At 34.9% G+C, this 18,559-nt stretch overlaps 1 protein-coding gene across 1 annotated transcript in view; it reads left to right on the top strand.

Annotated features, from left to right (window-relative positions):
- The window catches only part of LOC146589411 (regulating synaptic membrane exocytosis protein 2-like), a 242,157-nt gene that overhangs the window by 22,613 nt on the left and 200,985 nt on the right, over positions 1 to 18,559 (top strand). The window contains exon 3 of the mRNA XM_085316248.1: positions 3,801 to 4,011. Coding sequence (XP_085172374.1) covers positions 3,801 to 4,011 — 211 coding nt within the window. The remainder of the gene's footprint in view (positions 1 to 3,800; positions 4,012 to 18,559) is intronic.

Below are 18,559 nucleotides of genomic sequence, written 5' to 3'. Positions count from 1 at the left end.
ATCAGGCAGGAGAAGGGCTGAGAGAGATGAAGACCAAGATGTAGCTGCTGTGTCTTGGGGGGCAACATGCGAACTAAAATTTGAGAAGAGCAGGTAGTTTAGAAAGATGATGCATAAGCCACCTGAAGTAAGCGTGCCTTCCCTCTTCATAGGAAAAGGTCAGTGGCAGTTGAGGTCTCGAGGCAGCTTGCAGGTACACGAAGAAGCAGGCCTCCAGCCTCCTGTCTGGCCTGGTGCAAAGAGGGAACTGCCTGCTAGTTCCTACAGCTTCTCTATGGTATAACGTGAGGTATGCTGTTAAAGGAGTTTTGCTGAGAAAACAAAGCAAATCCCAGCAATTTTGTTATATATATGGGTAAGCACGGGAAATAACATAATATTGTTTGACATAATTTTTAATTGACTCAGTGTGGTAGTATTTGTCTTGATAACAGCCTCTGATGTTTCTGATGAAACTATTTGTCTCATTTATTTATATCTGGATTACATAAAAACTTAGGGAAGCTGATTTCCCAATTTAATTTCCTCCAGAAGGTTGTTCTTTGCGCTGTCTTAGGCTTCATGTGTATGTTTTAATAATCTTATCTGAAAAAATATAGAATATCTGAAAAGATAAAGAATTCCAAAGGAAAATGAATCTCTTGCACTTTCAATTTTTTGCTTAGTATTTCCATTTTAATATTTCTTCTACTGTTTCATWAACTCTAGTGTATAAAGTCTAATTTAACTCTCTGAAAAGAGCATGAAGTGTGTTTTCCTATCTTGATTAATAAAGCTGCACAGAATCAGGTCCCTACACGAACATGTAGACCTTCAATATAAACTTATAATAACTAAGACTAACAGCTGAAAGCTTCAGATGTGAAACAGATGGAAATTTATAGTGCTTTTTATCCTAGAATGCTAATAGGAAAGCTGAATTTTAATGCTGATGCAACTTAACATGGTACAGGTCACCAGAAGTTAATTTCTTCTTGCAGTTTTGCAGGAACCCTGTTGCAGTTGATTAAAAAACAGATTACAATACATTTTCATAGCATTCATAGGGGAGATTAAGTTAGGATACTGTTCTCCATTCATGGTGTTGAAGGTAGACTACTGTAAGCATAAAGTAAGAGTGGTTCTTCTTGGTTAGACCAGAGGTCTGTTTACTTCAGTATGGTGGCCCTAGCAGTGTCTGATATTGAATATATATGGAGAAGTATAAGAAGAAGGCAAGTATGCAAGTATACCCTGAGCTATTGTCTGCTAATAAGACATACATTTGTTTTATAGGCAGGAAAGCTTCAAAGGTATTAGACATTAATTGTAATACCACTATGTGTATTCAGAATACTGTCAAGTGGTGTGTAATTTTAAAATTCTAGTAATAAGGATGTAGATTTACAAAGGAAGGAAAATAAATAACTTCAGTAAAATGATTTATATTTAAAAATACTTAAATAGTTTGTTTATCATTCCTGAAAATAATGCATCATGATACATGAAACATAAGTTGTCTAATGAGGCATACAGATTATATCACTGCTTAATTGACGTCAGTGATTTGAAGATGTCTTCATTGCAGGCTGATAGAAGTATTTACATTGTCCTATATCAAAAAATGTGTATATGTCTCAGATACTGAAATAGAGACATCAACTGACAGAGAATTGTTTCAAATCTGACTAGCAACATGTTTATCAGGAAATGGTACAAGAAACATACTTATCTAGAGCTTTTTCCTTTTTTGTTAACTTTCAGGCTGCATTTATGTTAAGAGAATAGAAAATTAGCTTTCTGAAGATTAATTTGAATTTCAGCTGCTGATAGTGACTCCAAAGTCATCTATGAAATGGAATATTCATTCATCAGAATCAAAATTTAGTATTTCAAATTCTACGTTTTCTGAGATGGAGAGATTACTATCATAGTACTCTTCTGTAAAGAGTCCCTGACTCTGTAGTTTAGTTTCCTTTTCATTAAGCTCAGATAATCAGTCTACTGACCTTCAATTCGTGCTTCAAAGCACAACTATTTCTGTCTTTGGTATAGGTGTTCTTGAAAAGAGAGATTTTTGGGACTACTTGTATGCTAACAGTTCGGTAGATGTTTACGTGTTCTTTTGAATTGTGGCATAGGAGAAATAGATGATTTCGTAACAGAACTAAATAATAAATAACAGTTAACTAAAAGAAAATCTATTTTGGAATCTCAGATTTATAAGGTTAGTCAAAAGAAGTATGCTAAGTAACGAATATGAAGGAGAAGAAAGTCACTTTGATAAGGGATTAAAGAATCTGTTCCAAGCATAGAAACAATAGACTAGAAACACAGAAGTGGAAGTGGAAGGAGGTAGCAAAATGGTAAGAGGCTTAGGCAAAGGTTATGAGAAGAGCAGCCAACCTGTGAAAAATTTCAAAGGTGAATGCAAAGTATTTGAGCCAAATAAAGACAAACAAGTGATTGCAGGAGAATAGAGAATTAATGGGATGATTTGTGAGACTGTAATTAAATGCAATAAATTCAGTATTTTGTAAGAGTGGCTTAGAATTTTTAGCAGCAATTCTGCTGAATTGGTGGATGCATCGTTTTTTGGTTGTGCTTGTCTTTGTGGACTACAGGGAGCTAAATACATAGTTTAGATGAGATTCAAAATTTTAAATGCTATAATTTGCAATTTAGTGAATGTAGGTGAATTGAATTCCATACTAAAAATTCACAGATCGTGATTCAGACCACTTAAAATAATGGGTATAGAGTATTTTCCGTCTGTTTTTGAGTTCTCACAATATATTTTTTCAGTTTTCACAGTTTTCAGCTTTTTTCAGCAACCAAATAAACTGAAAAATGACACCGTTTACCTCCAGAAACAGGGCCTTTAAGAAATAACTGCTCATATAAAACTTTAAATGAATCTGTAACTTTGATCATAGTGAGACAGTTTTAACTGCCATATATAGACGTTAAACAGAATGTGAATATTGTGGGCTCAGACAAATGAATAAAGTAGAATGCCTGGAGGAATTACGACAATACTGTATGCACATGGTAACTGACTATGCATATGCTTCTAGCTACTGGAAGTGGAAGGTAAAACACATGTATGTACATCTCTTAAACTACTGTCTCGGAATTTTATATCTAATATAGCCAATCAATCACTTTTCAAACACAGAGTGCGAACCCATAASTTACTTGAGGTTAGCAAGTTTCTACAAATCAATTAAGCTACTCATATCATTATTTAGGTACTGCAGGTCGTGTCAAAGAAAAGGCAGATGACTACCTTTTATGGGCTTGCACCTTGTATTTGAAAAGTGATTAATAAAGCAATTTAGAATAATCAACCTGTGCAGTACTATTGGATAAATCAGGGTCAGTTATATCAAGATAAGATACTTGCTTCTGTCTGGTGCTATTGGATAAATCTACACTTGGAAGAATAAATAAGTTTTTTTCCCCACTATAAACTGTTTATCATCTACTACCTTGGGGTCTTGGATCACTCAGGCCTTGTGTCCTGCTGCTATATGTGTGGATAAGAGCTGGTCATATCCTAAGCCAGATGTACTTCTCTTTGTAGCAGCTGAGCTATATGTGGCGTGTTATCAGTGTTGGGCCTTTTCCTAGAGCTTAGTTGTACTGAAAAAGAAGTAATTCTTGAAAATTACAACTCTGGAACGTCATAAATTAAATGCATTTTCTTTGCTATGATATTTCTCTTTGATTTGTGTTTTGAAATTGATTGCAGTTTATTGATAGTGAAGTATTCACAAGCTTAAATGAAACAGTTGTTAATAATGTCTTTTCTTCTGCAGAAAATTACATCAGCAGTTTGAAATGTATAAGGAGCAAGTGAAGAAGATGGGTGAAGAATCACAGCAGCAGCAGGAGCAGAAGGGTGATGCCCCAACCTGTGGCATCTGCCACAAAACAAAATTTGCTGATGGCTGTGGCCATAACTGTTCATATTGCCAAACTAAATTCTGTGCACGCTGTGGAGGAAGAGTATCTTTACGGTCAAACAAGGTATGGAGTAAAAATTTAGTAACTAACTCGGTATCTTTTATTCATTGCTAATGCATCCAAACTGTAAAGTTATTGAAACAGATTTCCTTTAAGAAGGAAATTATATCTACTTAGAGTCTTTTAGGACAGCTGTTCTCTTTTCACATAATCTTCATTAAAGCTCTGATTTGCAGATGAATTTATGATAYGGCTTTTAAGTTAGCACATACCACATTTCTACTGTCAAACTCATGCAAGTATAATTCTCTCACTGGAAGACTGAGTGTCGGTACTGGAGGTAGGGAGTATGTGTAATAATCTTATGAGGCTAATATTGAGACAGCACGTATATTAGAACTTAGAGCTAAAGTTGTTGCTTCTCTGCTTGTCCAGGCTCATTTGGACAAGATTTCTGTTAAATGCATGTTAGATCAGTGTATACAGTGTATTATAGTATTTTTAYATGTTTATTATGCATTGGTACATATGCATATATATTATATATATATTATATGTGGTATTCTATATATTTATATTAATATATTTGAAGGAGAGTGGATTAAATGTTGTTCATAAACTGATATTAAAGTTTTTGCATAGTCCTTGAAAAAAACATTTAAAAGAAATAGCGCTAGAAATTTTAATAGTTTATCTTCAGAGATACCATATTAAACCTCCAAAAATTAAGTAAATTAAGAAAGAATATAAAGATAAAGCTAGTATACTGGTGTTTAATATGTAACACTAGGCAAACCAGTAAGCTGCATTTTTAAAAACCTGGATTATAGAATAAAAAATTCAGCAAAACTAAGGTAATTGCAGAAAACAGTTCAGTCCTGAGACCAGTTTATTCAACATTTTGTATGAAATGTTCATGTCCAATATATTTATCTTTCTCGGATTCTGATAGATATTCATAGGATATTCATGACAGTATTCTAGATTTCTTATACTAATCTTTTATGGAAACACTTGTTTTGTAAATTAATGTAGTCATTTATTTATTTATAAAATCATTTTTCAGTATAATTTATTTCCATAAGTGAGTATTTTTCTGTAATATGATCATTGCAGATATCATGCAATCTGTAAAAACCATCCTAATATGCTGGTGAGTAGGAGAAAACCATATAAATGCTATATTTTTGGGGGGTTGTCTTTGTCCTAACATTGAGCTAAGGAGGACAGAGAAAGCAGGCTTAAATGTATGTGTTGGTAATGAACTCAAATTTTGACTGACAGAATTTAAAAGAATTAGCTGTTTTGTAAAGTACCTTAGTACTAAAGTAGCTGAGGTTGTGTGTAAATCCCTCAAGCTGCCTTGAACATGACAGAATTTTGTTAAGAAGAAAACTTTAAAATTCATGTAGTGCCTTTTGTCTTGAGTAAGCTAACATACTATTAATGCTTTTTTAACTAGATCATATTACCAGTAATAAGGGATATAATAATTCCTGTATTAATTTCATCTGATTATTAAAGGCAGTTGGGTCTGATTTTCAGAGTCATTATGTCTACGTACATAGAATCATAGAAAAAGAGCATTTGGAGGAAGGTTTCATCTCTTAATGAGCTGTTTGCAGACATCATTTAGACTCTCCTTAGGCAGGATAATGTGAAGTAGACAGATATTTGTATAACTTCTCTTGACAGACTTCTAGTGAGATTCTTCCACAGTCTCTTAGATTGTTTGTTCCATTGCTTTACCATCCTCATCTTAGAAAACTTTTCTTACTCTCTAACCTAAATCATTTCTGTAAGCCAACTTCTACTAGTCTGTTATGCAACTCTTGTCAGTTATCTTTTGTTTCTATTACTGTGGATAACTGTAGGATAAATTAACTTTTCCAGCTCTCATTTSTTTCTTTTGAGGATCATTCATGAATATGCTGGACAGAGCATCTCTAGAGAGATCCCTGTGAGACTCCACTGATGATATCTCTCCATTAAAAAACATTGACCATTTATTCCTGTTCTTTTCTTCTTGTTTTTTTTAACCAGCTGAGTTTTGTCATGAATTAATTTATTCCTGTTCCATAGGAGCAGAGATTCTTTAAAGCCTGGAAGTTCAGCTTGGCAGGATCTGTGATCATCTGATCCCATTTATTCACATGCTTTTCTTGAAGGAATTCTAAGAAATGTAACAGACACGAATTCCCTTTACAAAAGCCACTCTGACTTTTCCACATTGTATTATAATTTATTCACATGCTTGCCAATTTTGTTTTATATTTTGATTTTTATGAATATGTCCAGTATGGATGTCAGACTAACTTGTCTGTTACTCTGTTGATCAAACGCTGAAGTCCCTTAATAAATAAAGAAGTTGGTATCATATTTACCATCTTCTATTCTATCAATGAGAGACTGTTTATTACAGTTAATAGATACTTTACCCTTGAGGTTTTTAGGACTTTACGCTGAATATTACCTGTTTCTAAAAAATTGTTACTGTTTTGTTGATTAACTTTACAGCTTCTTTTTTTGACAATATCCATTTGAAGTATGTCATCTGGTTCATTCTCCATAAAGTAGGGTTCTRGAGTAAGTATCTCTCTAATCACAGTGTGTGTGATACAAAAGATTTAATTTAGACTCAGTCTCTGGTAGTGTCCTTTTCCTCTGATGTATTTTCTACCTCAATACATTATTCTGTCAAAATCCTTTTTGGTCTAGCATATTGTAGCTTACCGGAACTCATTCTTTTCTATTTTTCTTATTTGGATAAACCCCAACTTTTTGAATGATAACTTCTTCTAATAGCCTCCTGTTCTAACTGTCCTAGATTTTATTTGGTCTTTGTAGACTTTGTCTGGCAGGTTGTGTGCATCTGCTTTGGACCTTGCATAAGGTAATTTTTAAAGAATCTCCATGTCTCATGCAAACTTTCTACTCTTTTGACTGTTCATGTTGCTAGTTTCTTCTAAAACTGAATGACTCTGAAATGCTCTTTGATGTAGCTGTTTGATCTGTTTGTGATCTTTTTCATTATATCAAGTTTCCAGCAAAATCTTCCCATTTACACCAGTTTCTGCTGCTATGTACTTCAAAACAGGCAAGCGTAAGGAGCAGACATCTCAGAAGATGAAGAATTGCAAGGAGCAGTTCTGTTTCAAAGGCTACAAAGGACAGTTACTACTTACAAACTTTGAGGATGTAGTTAGTAGATCTGTTTTAGAACTTCTGGTAAATCAGAAGACTCCARAATAGTATCCCTTGGTTTGAATATTCTTTGGTGGGTTTCTCTTCTTGTCCTCTCACCCTTGTGTTTTTTCTTTCCAGTCTTTCATCATAGAATCTAATCTCGATTCTCCTGTCATAATCATGGCAAATCTCCCTCTACAGATATATTTAAAGAGAAAGTAAGAAAGTGAATTTGAGTAATTAAGTGACACATTTTGCTGTTCTCTTTTCATATTTTTTGTTGTTTTCTTCTTTTTGTTGTTTGCTGCTTTTGAACTTGTCTTAACATGCAATACTTTCTCTGAAGATTGCAGTGTCTTTTTGTAAATTCATATAACATCAAGTGTAAAGAATTCTATTCTTAGTGTAGTCTTTGGCCACTGTTACAGTATCAAGAAAACATCAGTAAGAAGAAGAATGGCATTTTTAAGTAACAATAAGAAGGCCAAGATAAGAGTTCAGCTGCAGATTTTTTGGRAACATATTCAAACAACAAGCATTTGTTAGTAATTTCCAAAGCATCCATATCCGTATTGAATGGGATATTTTCCTCCTTTAATTTGTCTTGTTGAAGAGGGTAAAGTGGACTCACACTAGCTAGATCCTTTCAACTAGATAATTCCTAGAGTGAAGAATTCCTAGATGGTAGGGCACTTATTCATCTTAGAGTGTGCTGCATGAAGTCATCACTGAGAGTGGGAAAGCTGCAAATTCATGGGATATTGCACTATAGCTGTCCGTAGTGTGGGTGATGACAGTGCATTTGGAGGACAGTGCTGCTGCCTGAGTAGTACGGGATAATTTGATTTGGAAAATGCCTTTGAGAGTTCTCTACAGGGTAGTGTTTGGCAACATTACAAGGCTTTACAAATCAGATCTGAGGAGGAGGCAAATAGCTCTTATCAGTCCACTAAGACTCCACTCTACTTTGCAGATACACCTGAATATAAAGCTGTGAATGAAGGCACATTGGCTGCGCACAGAATTCTTTTGGGTTCCCAGAATGATTGGATGATTTATCCCCTCTTCAGAATACCTGAAATACAGCCATTAAAGTTCAGTTCAGGCTGTACAGAAATAAACATTATGTCAGAGTTCTTTTTAGATCAAAAAGCAAAATTGATAATGGTAGTATTGCTGCTTCCATGCTCCTGACCGTTACCTTAGTGATAGGAGTATTCACTAGGATGAGGATTTCAATCTCATATTAATAAGGGGTCTTGTACCAATATCTTTGATGTTTATGAAAAATATCAGTTTGATTAAAACTACATTACTGAAAGAAACATGACAGTAAGCAATAATTGTTCTTCTGTAATTGTATATTGATTGATACAGGGAAGTGCACAGTGAAGGAGGCAGTAGGCAGAAGAAAAAAGTTTATGCAGCTGAGACAATTAAATGCTAACATATTGGATGTTTACAGCTTTCAGATGCGTACAATTTCATGTACAATGAATGTAATTTTTGGCAGCTCAGAATGCTGTTTCTTTAAACCAAGATTTCACTTGTAGAGAAAGGAAACAATGTTTATTCTGAAATTTTAGTTAGAAGTATGTTCAATACCTTCTTTCAGGATGTTTGGCGACCTGATCAGTTGTAGCAGCTGAAACATTCTTATCTTTTCCTCTTCGAACATCTAAATTAAGGCATTTGGTTGGTCAGTTGTTTCTGGGTGTTCATACCCAGAAAGCGTGTGTGAAACACGTAAGATATGAGGAGGGAACTTTGCATTCTGATTATTTGTCTGAGTGTACATTTATTTTTGGAGGACCTTCGAATGCTCTTCTCTTCTTTGTCAGATCTAACTACGTGATCTACAGCATGATCATCCATATGCATTCACAATTAATTAAATGAAGTTTTGGCTTGCTTGTGCCAAATGGGCACAAGCCCATTTCATTCTATTTRGAATTGGTAGGCACCAAAGAATTAGTCTACCACAATCAAGATTTTTAAGTCACTAGGATTTAGGTTAAACTGAGTGAGTTCCTATCCCATACAAATAAGTTGATCCTTATAAGACATGGTTTGATTCTGCATTTCCCTAGAAGAGACATAGAACATTGCAAACTTGATGAAAAAGATTTCTCTAAACAACATTTTTTGAGATTTTTTTTTTTCAATTTAGAGCATTTATTACCTGTAAGATCTTTATATATACAGCTATGTTCATCTTTCTCAGAGAATCCCAGTGTGAGTAGCTCAGTGAAAGTAAGGAACATCACTATTTCAGTGATGAATTAGTCTGAAGACAGTCTCCTCTCCAGAAGTGAGCTTCTGAATTTACAGCTGGACTATAAATGTTAGCGTTCTAATTGTGATGAGTTTCACATCTTAGTCTTTCTATGAAGAGAATGGAGTTGGTAATATATACATTAAAGAATTCAAGGACGTGGAATCTGAAATGTTGTCCTGGTTATAGGAAAACAACAATGTTAATGACCATAGTGAACACCGATGAATGTAAGACAATCTCTAAACAGTGATCAGCTCTAATGTATTTGAGGTGGGCAGCCTCTTTATTCCTTCTAAAATTATACCCAGACTTAGCAGGACCACAGTTCAGCTGGTATATGTCACAGTCTTTTGAGACCCCTCTAACCCCAAACACAGTTTTGGCTCAGGCTGCTGGTACAGAGCTGGGTGAGAAGGAGCTGTGATGAGCCCTCTTGGGGGCGTCCCCCTGCTCTCCTGGGAGTTACTTTGAAGCTCAGGCAGTCAGCCTTGGCTCCTGCCTGAGCTGTGCTGCAGCTGGCCATGTCCCTTGCTCACCCTGATCCATAGGCTCACCTCCCCAGCTGGCCTCAGCCTTGCCTCGTCACCGTGAGCTTGTCAGTGACCCAGACTCAGGGTGACCCTGGCTACCGTCCCTGGCCCTGCTCTCCTCACGCCAAGGCTGTGGGACGAGGCCCTGCCGACGAGGGCACAGCCTGCGTCACGTCACCCTTGCTGCCCTGCTCCCGCTCCTGGCCAAGCTGCCGGCCCTCCTGGTGCCTGAACATTACAGAAGTACAGTGCTGGCCCAGCAAAACTCAAGTCTTCAAATTGCATTTCTTGGCATTTCTGTATTGATACCTTGGGTTCTCTTGATTCTTCAAGAGAACCATGTGATTTTACTAGCAGTAATTTGGAATATGATCATTCCCTTAAAAATGCCGACTGCAGAAACTACTTCTGTTGTTCTTTTTACCTATTTTAAACTATTCTTGGTAACTGTTTTGATCCTTATTAAAAAGCAGATGATAGCCTAGTGTACCTCACAGTCACTTTCCACAGAGGCCCAGCATGTTTGGACTCTTCACTCTGTTTCAAAGCCAGCGTGTCTTTAGATGTTAATGTGATCCTGACACACCAAAGAATTGATAACCTAGCCATAACTTAGTTTAACATGATAACTTAGTTTAGGCAACTTCATATTTTTGTTCTTAAACTTCTCAGTTGAAAAATACTTTCTTAAAGTATGGTTTTCAGCTCACACATCTGAGTGCCAAATCCACCTTCTGACAGATTTTTTTCAAAAGACGAGGTATAGATACTGACTCAGTMTAGATTTCTTTTGAATATGGGATGGAATTCCAGTCAGAGAGTGTTTTTTAACATCTTCGTGTACCTGAATGTTTGTGGAGTTAAGGTCTTTCCCCACAAAACTGGTATAAAAAGGTATTTGAATTTTACAGGGAACAGAGTAAATACCTGGAAAGTCTGACCAATTTGTTGTTGTTTTTTTAGCATCAGTTCTTTGAGTGCTGAATGGAATAATTTCTAAATGTCTGCTTGCTATTGAAGTGGCTTACTAGACTCTCTCTTGTATGGTCACTCACATTGCCACTTACACTGTACTGGTGCGAAATGGAAGAATGCTTTGAATCAGCCTGGGGCAGGCAGCTAAGATGCTGCAGGCAGTCTTAGCTATATGGTAATATGTGACTGCTTGTCTTGGATTTTACATACCTTTATATTTTAGAGTCTGCTTCTGAAGAGTCTCTTCATCTTGAAAGTTGTTCCACATAGGTATATTGAGCCTGAACTGTTTGATTAATGTGAGGATCACAGTGTGAATGACAGGATTTGGAGTCTTAACTCCAAAATGGCACCAATTTCTGAAATTATAATTTTGTGTTGGAAAGCTATATTTCACCTACTCATATCTTGAAGTGTTCGAGGGTCTCCTCGCTTTGCCATTATTTTCTGAGATATTCGACCTCCTTTTAGTATGTATTTTATAAATACATAATTATGTATTATTTTAATGATTGCCTAAGTGATGCTTACGCATCACTTTGGGACATCTTTTAAGCTATCAGAGAATGAGGCTCCTCTATGATAATAATTYTGATATACGAAAACTTGATACATGATCAGCCATGCTTTTCAGTAATACAGTCTTGAGTTTTTAGGAAATGTGAGCTGGTATGTTTGACTTGTTTATATTCTTAGTATGTATTTAGTATATATGTTATTTTTTCTGTGATTGAAGTCAGGTTTCATTGTTGAAAACTCTTGATTTGAACACAAATTAAGATGTGGCAAAATGACACAGAATGAACAGACCAGTGTTACCACGTCAGTATTTCTGAGCCAGTAGCTTTTTACATTAAAAGATAGTGGCATAAGAGTAGTTACTTAGAAACACTTCTCTCAGAATTTCTAAACTATTCTATTCCTCTTTTGAATATAGATAAGTTTGTTACAGTCAGAATTTGTTTCTGTTTGTTAWATTTGTTATTTTTGAGTCTGATCAATTTTATCAGTCATGATTTTTGGACTACAGATAAAATGAGGAAAGAAATCCATATCAGTCACAAGGGAGAATTTTTAAATGTATGTAGGTGTATTGTATGTAGGAGAAAGTTATTTAAATAGGCTAGTATAGGCATATTCTTAATCACTGAGGACAAAGTATCATAGAATAACTAGGTTGCAAAGGAMCTCTGGAGATGATCTAGTCCAACCTCCTGCCCAAAGCGTGTCCAGTTAGATCAGGTTTCTGATTAAACTCTGACCAGCTGAGTTCAGAATCTCCAAGGCTGGAGATTCAACAGCCTTTTTGTGTAACCTCTTCCAGTGCTTAACCTGTCTCATGATAAAAAAAAATTCTTTATATCTAGTATAAATTTCCATTGTGCCATCTAGTGTTAACTGTTGTCTTTTGTCCTGCTCACCACTGTGTCTTTGAGAAGAACACTACACATAACACAGTATGCTATAAAATGAGCAAGGTTATGGTAGTCTGGAGTAAACATTTTAATGAATTAACAGTTACAACAGTTTCTAAGCAGTTTCTTGAAAAATTATGTGTCTTATTCATAGTAGGTTTTAAAATTTCAGAGGTAGTGGTACAGTATAGAATATAAAAAGGTGAAGGTAAACAGCCAGCTATTGAAAATTACTAAGATATTTAGAAGAAATGTGCTAAGAACAGAGAATTCTGCTTYGAAGAATAGTCAGCAAAAGTAGGTATGACAATAAGTTATTTGTAAAAGAATTAAATAATAAAGATAGTTTTCAGCTCAAAGTTTGTCTTACTAAGAAATTTGTCTCTTTGTTAAGTTTGCATAATTTTTAACCTCTTCTTCATATTCACCTTTCTCATTTCAGTATTGGTTTTACTATGTTTTAAAWTTGTTGCTTATTTCCTATTAAATGTCACTATATTTCCTATTTTTGTGTGAAACCTACTGCTTTACCCTTTTTCAGTTTCATATATAGAAAATCTTTTGACTTTTTCATTATGTGCTATTTGTGAAATACTGCCACTGCATCTTCCAGGCAATTATTTAATTTTATCAAGTTCTTTTGTTTTAAAATCGAACAGAATACTTAACACCTATCTGGTTCCCTAAATGAGGGATGTAGGTTATTCTGACCTGATTGCTCTCCTGTACTGTTACTTCTTCTTGTGGCTGAGAGACATTCAAAAAGAAAGCTACCTAATCAGACAGACATTCCCCATCTCAAAAATTTCTTTGTCTCCATGCTAAGGATACTTGGGTATGGATTATGCTCCTCTTGTAGAGTAGAGATTGGTTCTCCAGAGGTGAGGATAACAGATGGAGGCACCAGTTGATTGTGTTCACAATTTCTTTGAGCAACTCCTGCCACTCTTACTGCAGTGGGACAGGAAACCTTGTTGGGGAAGTAGCAATGAGATAAGTATGTCTTTTCACACAGAGTGATAGTGCTTAGAAGTGTGCTGATTTAGATAGCTTTCAGTGATGTTTCATATCTCTATAACTGAGAATGCCACTAAAAATGGGAGCATCTTTGAAAATACTTTAAACTTTTACTACCATATATCATAGAATATYATAGAATCATAGAATAAGCTAGGTCAGAGGGGACCTCTGGAGGGTATCTAGTCCACCACGTTGCTCCAAGCAGGATTGACTTCAAAGTTAGGTCAAGTTTCTCAGGATCTTGGCCAGCTGAGTTGTGAAAATCTCCAAGGTGGGAGATTGTAAACCTATTTGGGCAACCTGGGCTTAACCTACTCTTGTGATTTTTTTTTCCCTTATATCCAGTCTAATCCCTTGATTGTTGCATTTTGTCCTTCAACTGTGTACCTCCAAGAAAAGTCTCTTTGCCCTCTCTGTAGCTCACCTTTAAGTAGTTCCCTCAGCCCCTAGCCTTCTTCCATCTAAAGAAGCCCAGCTCCCTCAGCTTCAACTTGTSTATCATGTGCTGCAGTCCCCCTGACCRTCTTAGTTGTCCTCTGCTGTATTTTCTCCTGTTTGCTAGTATCTCTGATACTGGRGGGAGCCTAAAACTCTTTTAAGAGYGCAAATGCACAGAGTTATATGGCATACAGGTATCTGAACAACAAGCCRTAAAATAAGTTATTGCTGCTTCTGGTAAGCAATTATTAARTGTTTAAAACCGTTAAATGCTTAAGTGCATGCATAGATTTAGTTTGTGTATTGGCATGTGAAATTAGAATACTAGAAAATATTGTTCATTTATACATTGTTATTCATCATTCACAAAAAATGGGAAATTATTTTGATTGAAACCATTTTGGATATTTTTATTTTTCTAAAGTATTCTTCCATTTACAGTTCAGACAGCTAAAAGACAATTCCTTCAAGGAAAATAATACTCAGTGGTAATACCAGTATTTAATAATTATTGATACAAAAAAAGTATGAGATAATAAAGATCTGGCATGACAGTAAAGACTTGAGACAGTCTCTGTCTCCATGTGCTTTAAAGGTCTAATATTTTGAAAAGCTACTGAGTGAATGCACACCTGACTTCTAGCTATAGTGAATGAATATCCTTCCTCTCTGTACAAATGCAAAGGATTGATTCATGAAAATTGTTTGCAGTACTGGGGTCCAAGGCATGTAGAGCTAAATTCTGCATCCTTTTTATGAGATGCCCTGTTTTTTTTATTAAGGTAATTAGGACTTGACTCCCAGATTATTTTTATTAAATATGATTTATTTTGTGCAGCTTGTTTCATRCAAATATTTAATCTGATATATAAAATCTTCATAATTTCACACATAAAAAGATTAAGAAAATAATTAAAATGAAGTATTTTTCACCAGATCTTCTTAATTTTTAGAGGAAATAAGRAAGATACATTAATTTATTTTGAAATTTGTTTATTTTACTAACAAATAATACTGCTTGCTTTCAGAATGAAAGTGACTCTTTCCTTCTTTGTCTTTTTTCTGTCCTTTCTTTCTTGCTTTCGTGGATATGAACTCCAGGAGGACAAAGTGGTTAGAGCCTTTTTTCTGTCTAAAGTTCTTTTCTTTTGTGGGTAGACTTATTTCCTGGCCTACATTTGCTTTCATTTACAGAGGTGTAATGCCTGCTAAAGGCAAGGAAGTTACTATCATTAAAATGAAAGCAAAGTTTGGCATGAAACGCTTACCTGTTTTTCAGATAACATTAATAATCTGTGAGTTGTTGTGAACATTATGCATGATATTCCTCTCTGTTTACAAATTTTGTAAGCATGCCCCGACTTTTCATTTAGTTTTGCAATATGATATGTGCACAATTAAAAAAACAAAAAAGAAAATTGGCTCCAAATTTTTTTCCTACAAAAATACAAAGGAATTTTTCAAAGTGGCATGAATTTATTAAAATAAGCTTTGTCCCTAGTGGTAGCTATGTTTGTATCATTAATAAGTATGTGCTTAATGTTTTAGCTTTTTTCTAAAATTTTTTCAGCATGCTAGTTCAGTTTTTTTTTTAATGACGGTACGATTAGATTTCAGTAATCATTAAGAAAACATACAAGAATATACGAAGAATGTCATGGAGTTATTCATTAGTAGTTAACTTAAGTCTAAAATTAAATTACATATAGACATTCCAAAAATATAGTGCACATATTGTGTTGAGCATAATGTTGAAGTAATGTTAAATRTTATGCATGTTACTTACATTTTGTGTTTATTTTACTAATATTACACCTAAAATAGATAACCAATTTTATTTTAGCTATGTTTAGGAAAGATAGTATAAAGCTAAATATGAGAATATGTCTGGATATATATTATTTCAGTATATTTTAGTATCAAATCAAATATGATTGTTAAAAATTACAGTGGAGAAGAGTACCTGGGCTAATGTAAATCTGCTCTTCCATGTAAATCTAATATATTCTAAAATGAATTGCAGTTGCAAAGCCAATGTGCCCTGTAATGCTTGGCAAACAATTTTCTATATTAGATGGACTAATTCTTTACAGTTCATGTGCACCCAGTGAATGCACACAGGGCAAGCAGTCTTTGTGGCAGGTCACGTATGGATCCCCCAGTCTGTTAGAGCATAATTCCTTTTAGCCTGCCTGTTTAGGTTTCCTTATCATTAAAAGGTTATGAATTCACAGGATCCATGAGTACTCCAAGTCCCTAGAATACAGAGGTAACTGTAGAGTACAAAATGTAGATGTTTAGAGCTATTTTCTCCTTGAAGAATTTATCCTTTCTGTGTAATCTTGTAAATAATTGATGTATATTAACAGTATTCCTGTAGTCAATCGAACAGCTAATGTCCATGAGGCATTTGTATGTGTTTTTACAGTATTAAATCCTAAACTCACTTAAAAAAATGAATGTAGGAAGGTACAATAGTAAGATTATGTGAATATCTAGTGAAGGTACAATAGTAAGATTATGTGAATATCTAGTTTTCTGATGTGAATGTCCTCCCAATAAGGGAGCAGACAGGATTTTCTGTAGCTAATTATCTATTTAAATTTTACCATAATTAATGATTGAGCCTTAAATTGCTTTTAGGTTTTGCTGATTTCAAAATAGATGTTTTAGAAATTACAAAGGCAGAAAGGATAATGCATATTTTAGGTTAGATTTTTTTGTTGACCACAGGCATTATGGAGTAGGAACATCAGTGTCTTCATCTTGCTTTTAGTGCTGTCAGTATAGTTAAAAACCTCTCAGAGTATTGCACTGAGATATATTCAAAACAAACACTCCAATATAAATAGGATTTTTTTCACTTTTGTGTGAAAAAAAATTTTATTAGTAGGTTAACCCACTCAGAGCATCCTTAATATTACTGGTAGAGGAGGTGTGAAATTACAGTATCTAAGAGGCATATTTTGTGCTTAGTAAACATAGATTGGCAAAGTCAATCTGGCACCTTGTTGGATAGATCTGTGGGGATCTGGTATAGATCTGTGAGGWCTTACAGAGTAGAAAGACATTTCAGTATGTTCTCTTCAGAAATCTTGGCAGATTTTTTGATGAAGATTATAGAGAAAAGCTGGGACAGCACTTGGTGTTGAGTGTGTGAGACAATCATACGCCAGTTTACATCTGCTGTTTATGATCCTGAGAAATGGGGTTGAACGTGAACTTTAACTCTCTTGTATTGTACCATTAAACATACATTGAAGAGGGTTTAGATACAATAGTCATAGGAAGGAAAAGTCTCACTGTGCCACTTCCCACATATAGTCAGTTATCCCAGCCATGCGTTAGTCTGGTATGACAGTGTATAAAACAGTCCTTTTTGCAAAATGGTGAGCCAGTGTATTCGGAAAGGAATAATTTATGTTAAGTTATAAAGGAGTAAGATATATCTCAGCAGAAAACAGTTAGGCATAGTTGACAATTTTTTGACGAAAAATAACGTGTTTATTGAATTTTTTCAGATTCTGTATTTCTATATTTTCTTCAAATAACAAAGGTATATTTTACAGAATTTTCTGAAGTTGTCTCACTGTTATTCAGTCAATAAAAACGTGATTAGATGGTAGACAAATGTCCTTGAAGAACTGAAATCATTAAGGCTAAATGAAAGTAAATATATTTCCTTAGATAAAGACTCACACAAGATCACGTTCCCTTTACTTGGATTTTGAAAATGATGTTCCTAACTAAATTACTTTATTAAAATGAGCAAAACCTTTAGCTTTAATACTGAAGATGTATGGCTATATAGTTGAAAATCATGGGAAGTCATAAAAAGCATAGGGCCTTATTCTTTCCCTCTCTCCATTTGTCTTACCCTAGATAAAAATTTCGTGTTCCCCAGTTTTCCTTCCCTATATTTCAGAGTAAGGAGTATTGTTATTCCGGTCAGGAGAGACCTCAGATTGAATGTTAAGTTCTTGATTACTGAAATTTCGAAAAAAACAGATTTTTATAGAGAGGCTCACAAAAACAGTAAAATATTTCATAAACTTAGAATGCCCCTGAAAAAAAGTTTCCTGTTCCAGCTCCTATGTAGGGTTGTTTTCTTAGGCATCTCTAGCTGCAGGAAGCTTAATGATTTTCCTCAGCTCTTGAGTATTGTCTTTCAGATTGGGATCTCTAAATGTAATTTGGAGAGTTGGCAACTTAGCCCTTCCTGTCTTAGGCTGCTTGTTCTAGCATGCTCTCTGATCTTATTTCTCATGTGTCCCTTTGTCTGAGCTGTTCTCCTTTATCTTTCTGCCTTCAAAGCTCACTGTTGTTTCCGTCATCCCTCGAGAATGCACCTCCAGTAACAGAAGATACCTTTAACAAATATGGCAGTGAAAACGCACAGTTTTTCTGTCTTCTGTTTCCTGGAATTGGTTTGCAAAACAAATAAAGTGGCCTCTCCATAAATATATTTATATATTGGTTGCCTTTTTCTCTGTGGAAACTTCTCTGATCGTACAGTCGTATCATATTCTTTATTYAGAAATGTGCCGCCTGGCCTTCTGCTTTCAGTATTTTCAAGATGGTCACAGCGWGACCTGTAATAAAATGTAGTTGGTACACAAACATCGTATTAAACTTTCAGATTTTTACTTGCCTGGAGTTCTGTTAATAATTGCACATAGTAAATGAATCATACAGATGGCTAAATTGGTATATAAATGTTTTCCCCAAATTAGCCCTCTCCCCATGGCTTGCTAATTTTGATGACCTTA

This window comes from Rhea americana, unplaced genomic scaffold (genome assembly GCF_003343005.1).
Source record: "Rhea americana isolate MKP2758 unplaced genomic scaffold, rheAme1 scaffold_46, whole genome shotgun sequence".
In the NCBI taxonomy this organism is placed as follows: domain Eukaryota; kingdom Metazoa; phylum Chordata; class Aves; order Rheiformes; family Rheidae; genus Rhea; species Rhea americana.
The sequence above is the reverse complement of the archived record's forward strand: the minus strand, read 5'-3'. Positions and strand labels throughout refer to the sequence as shown.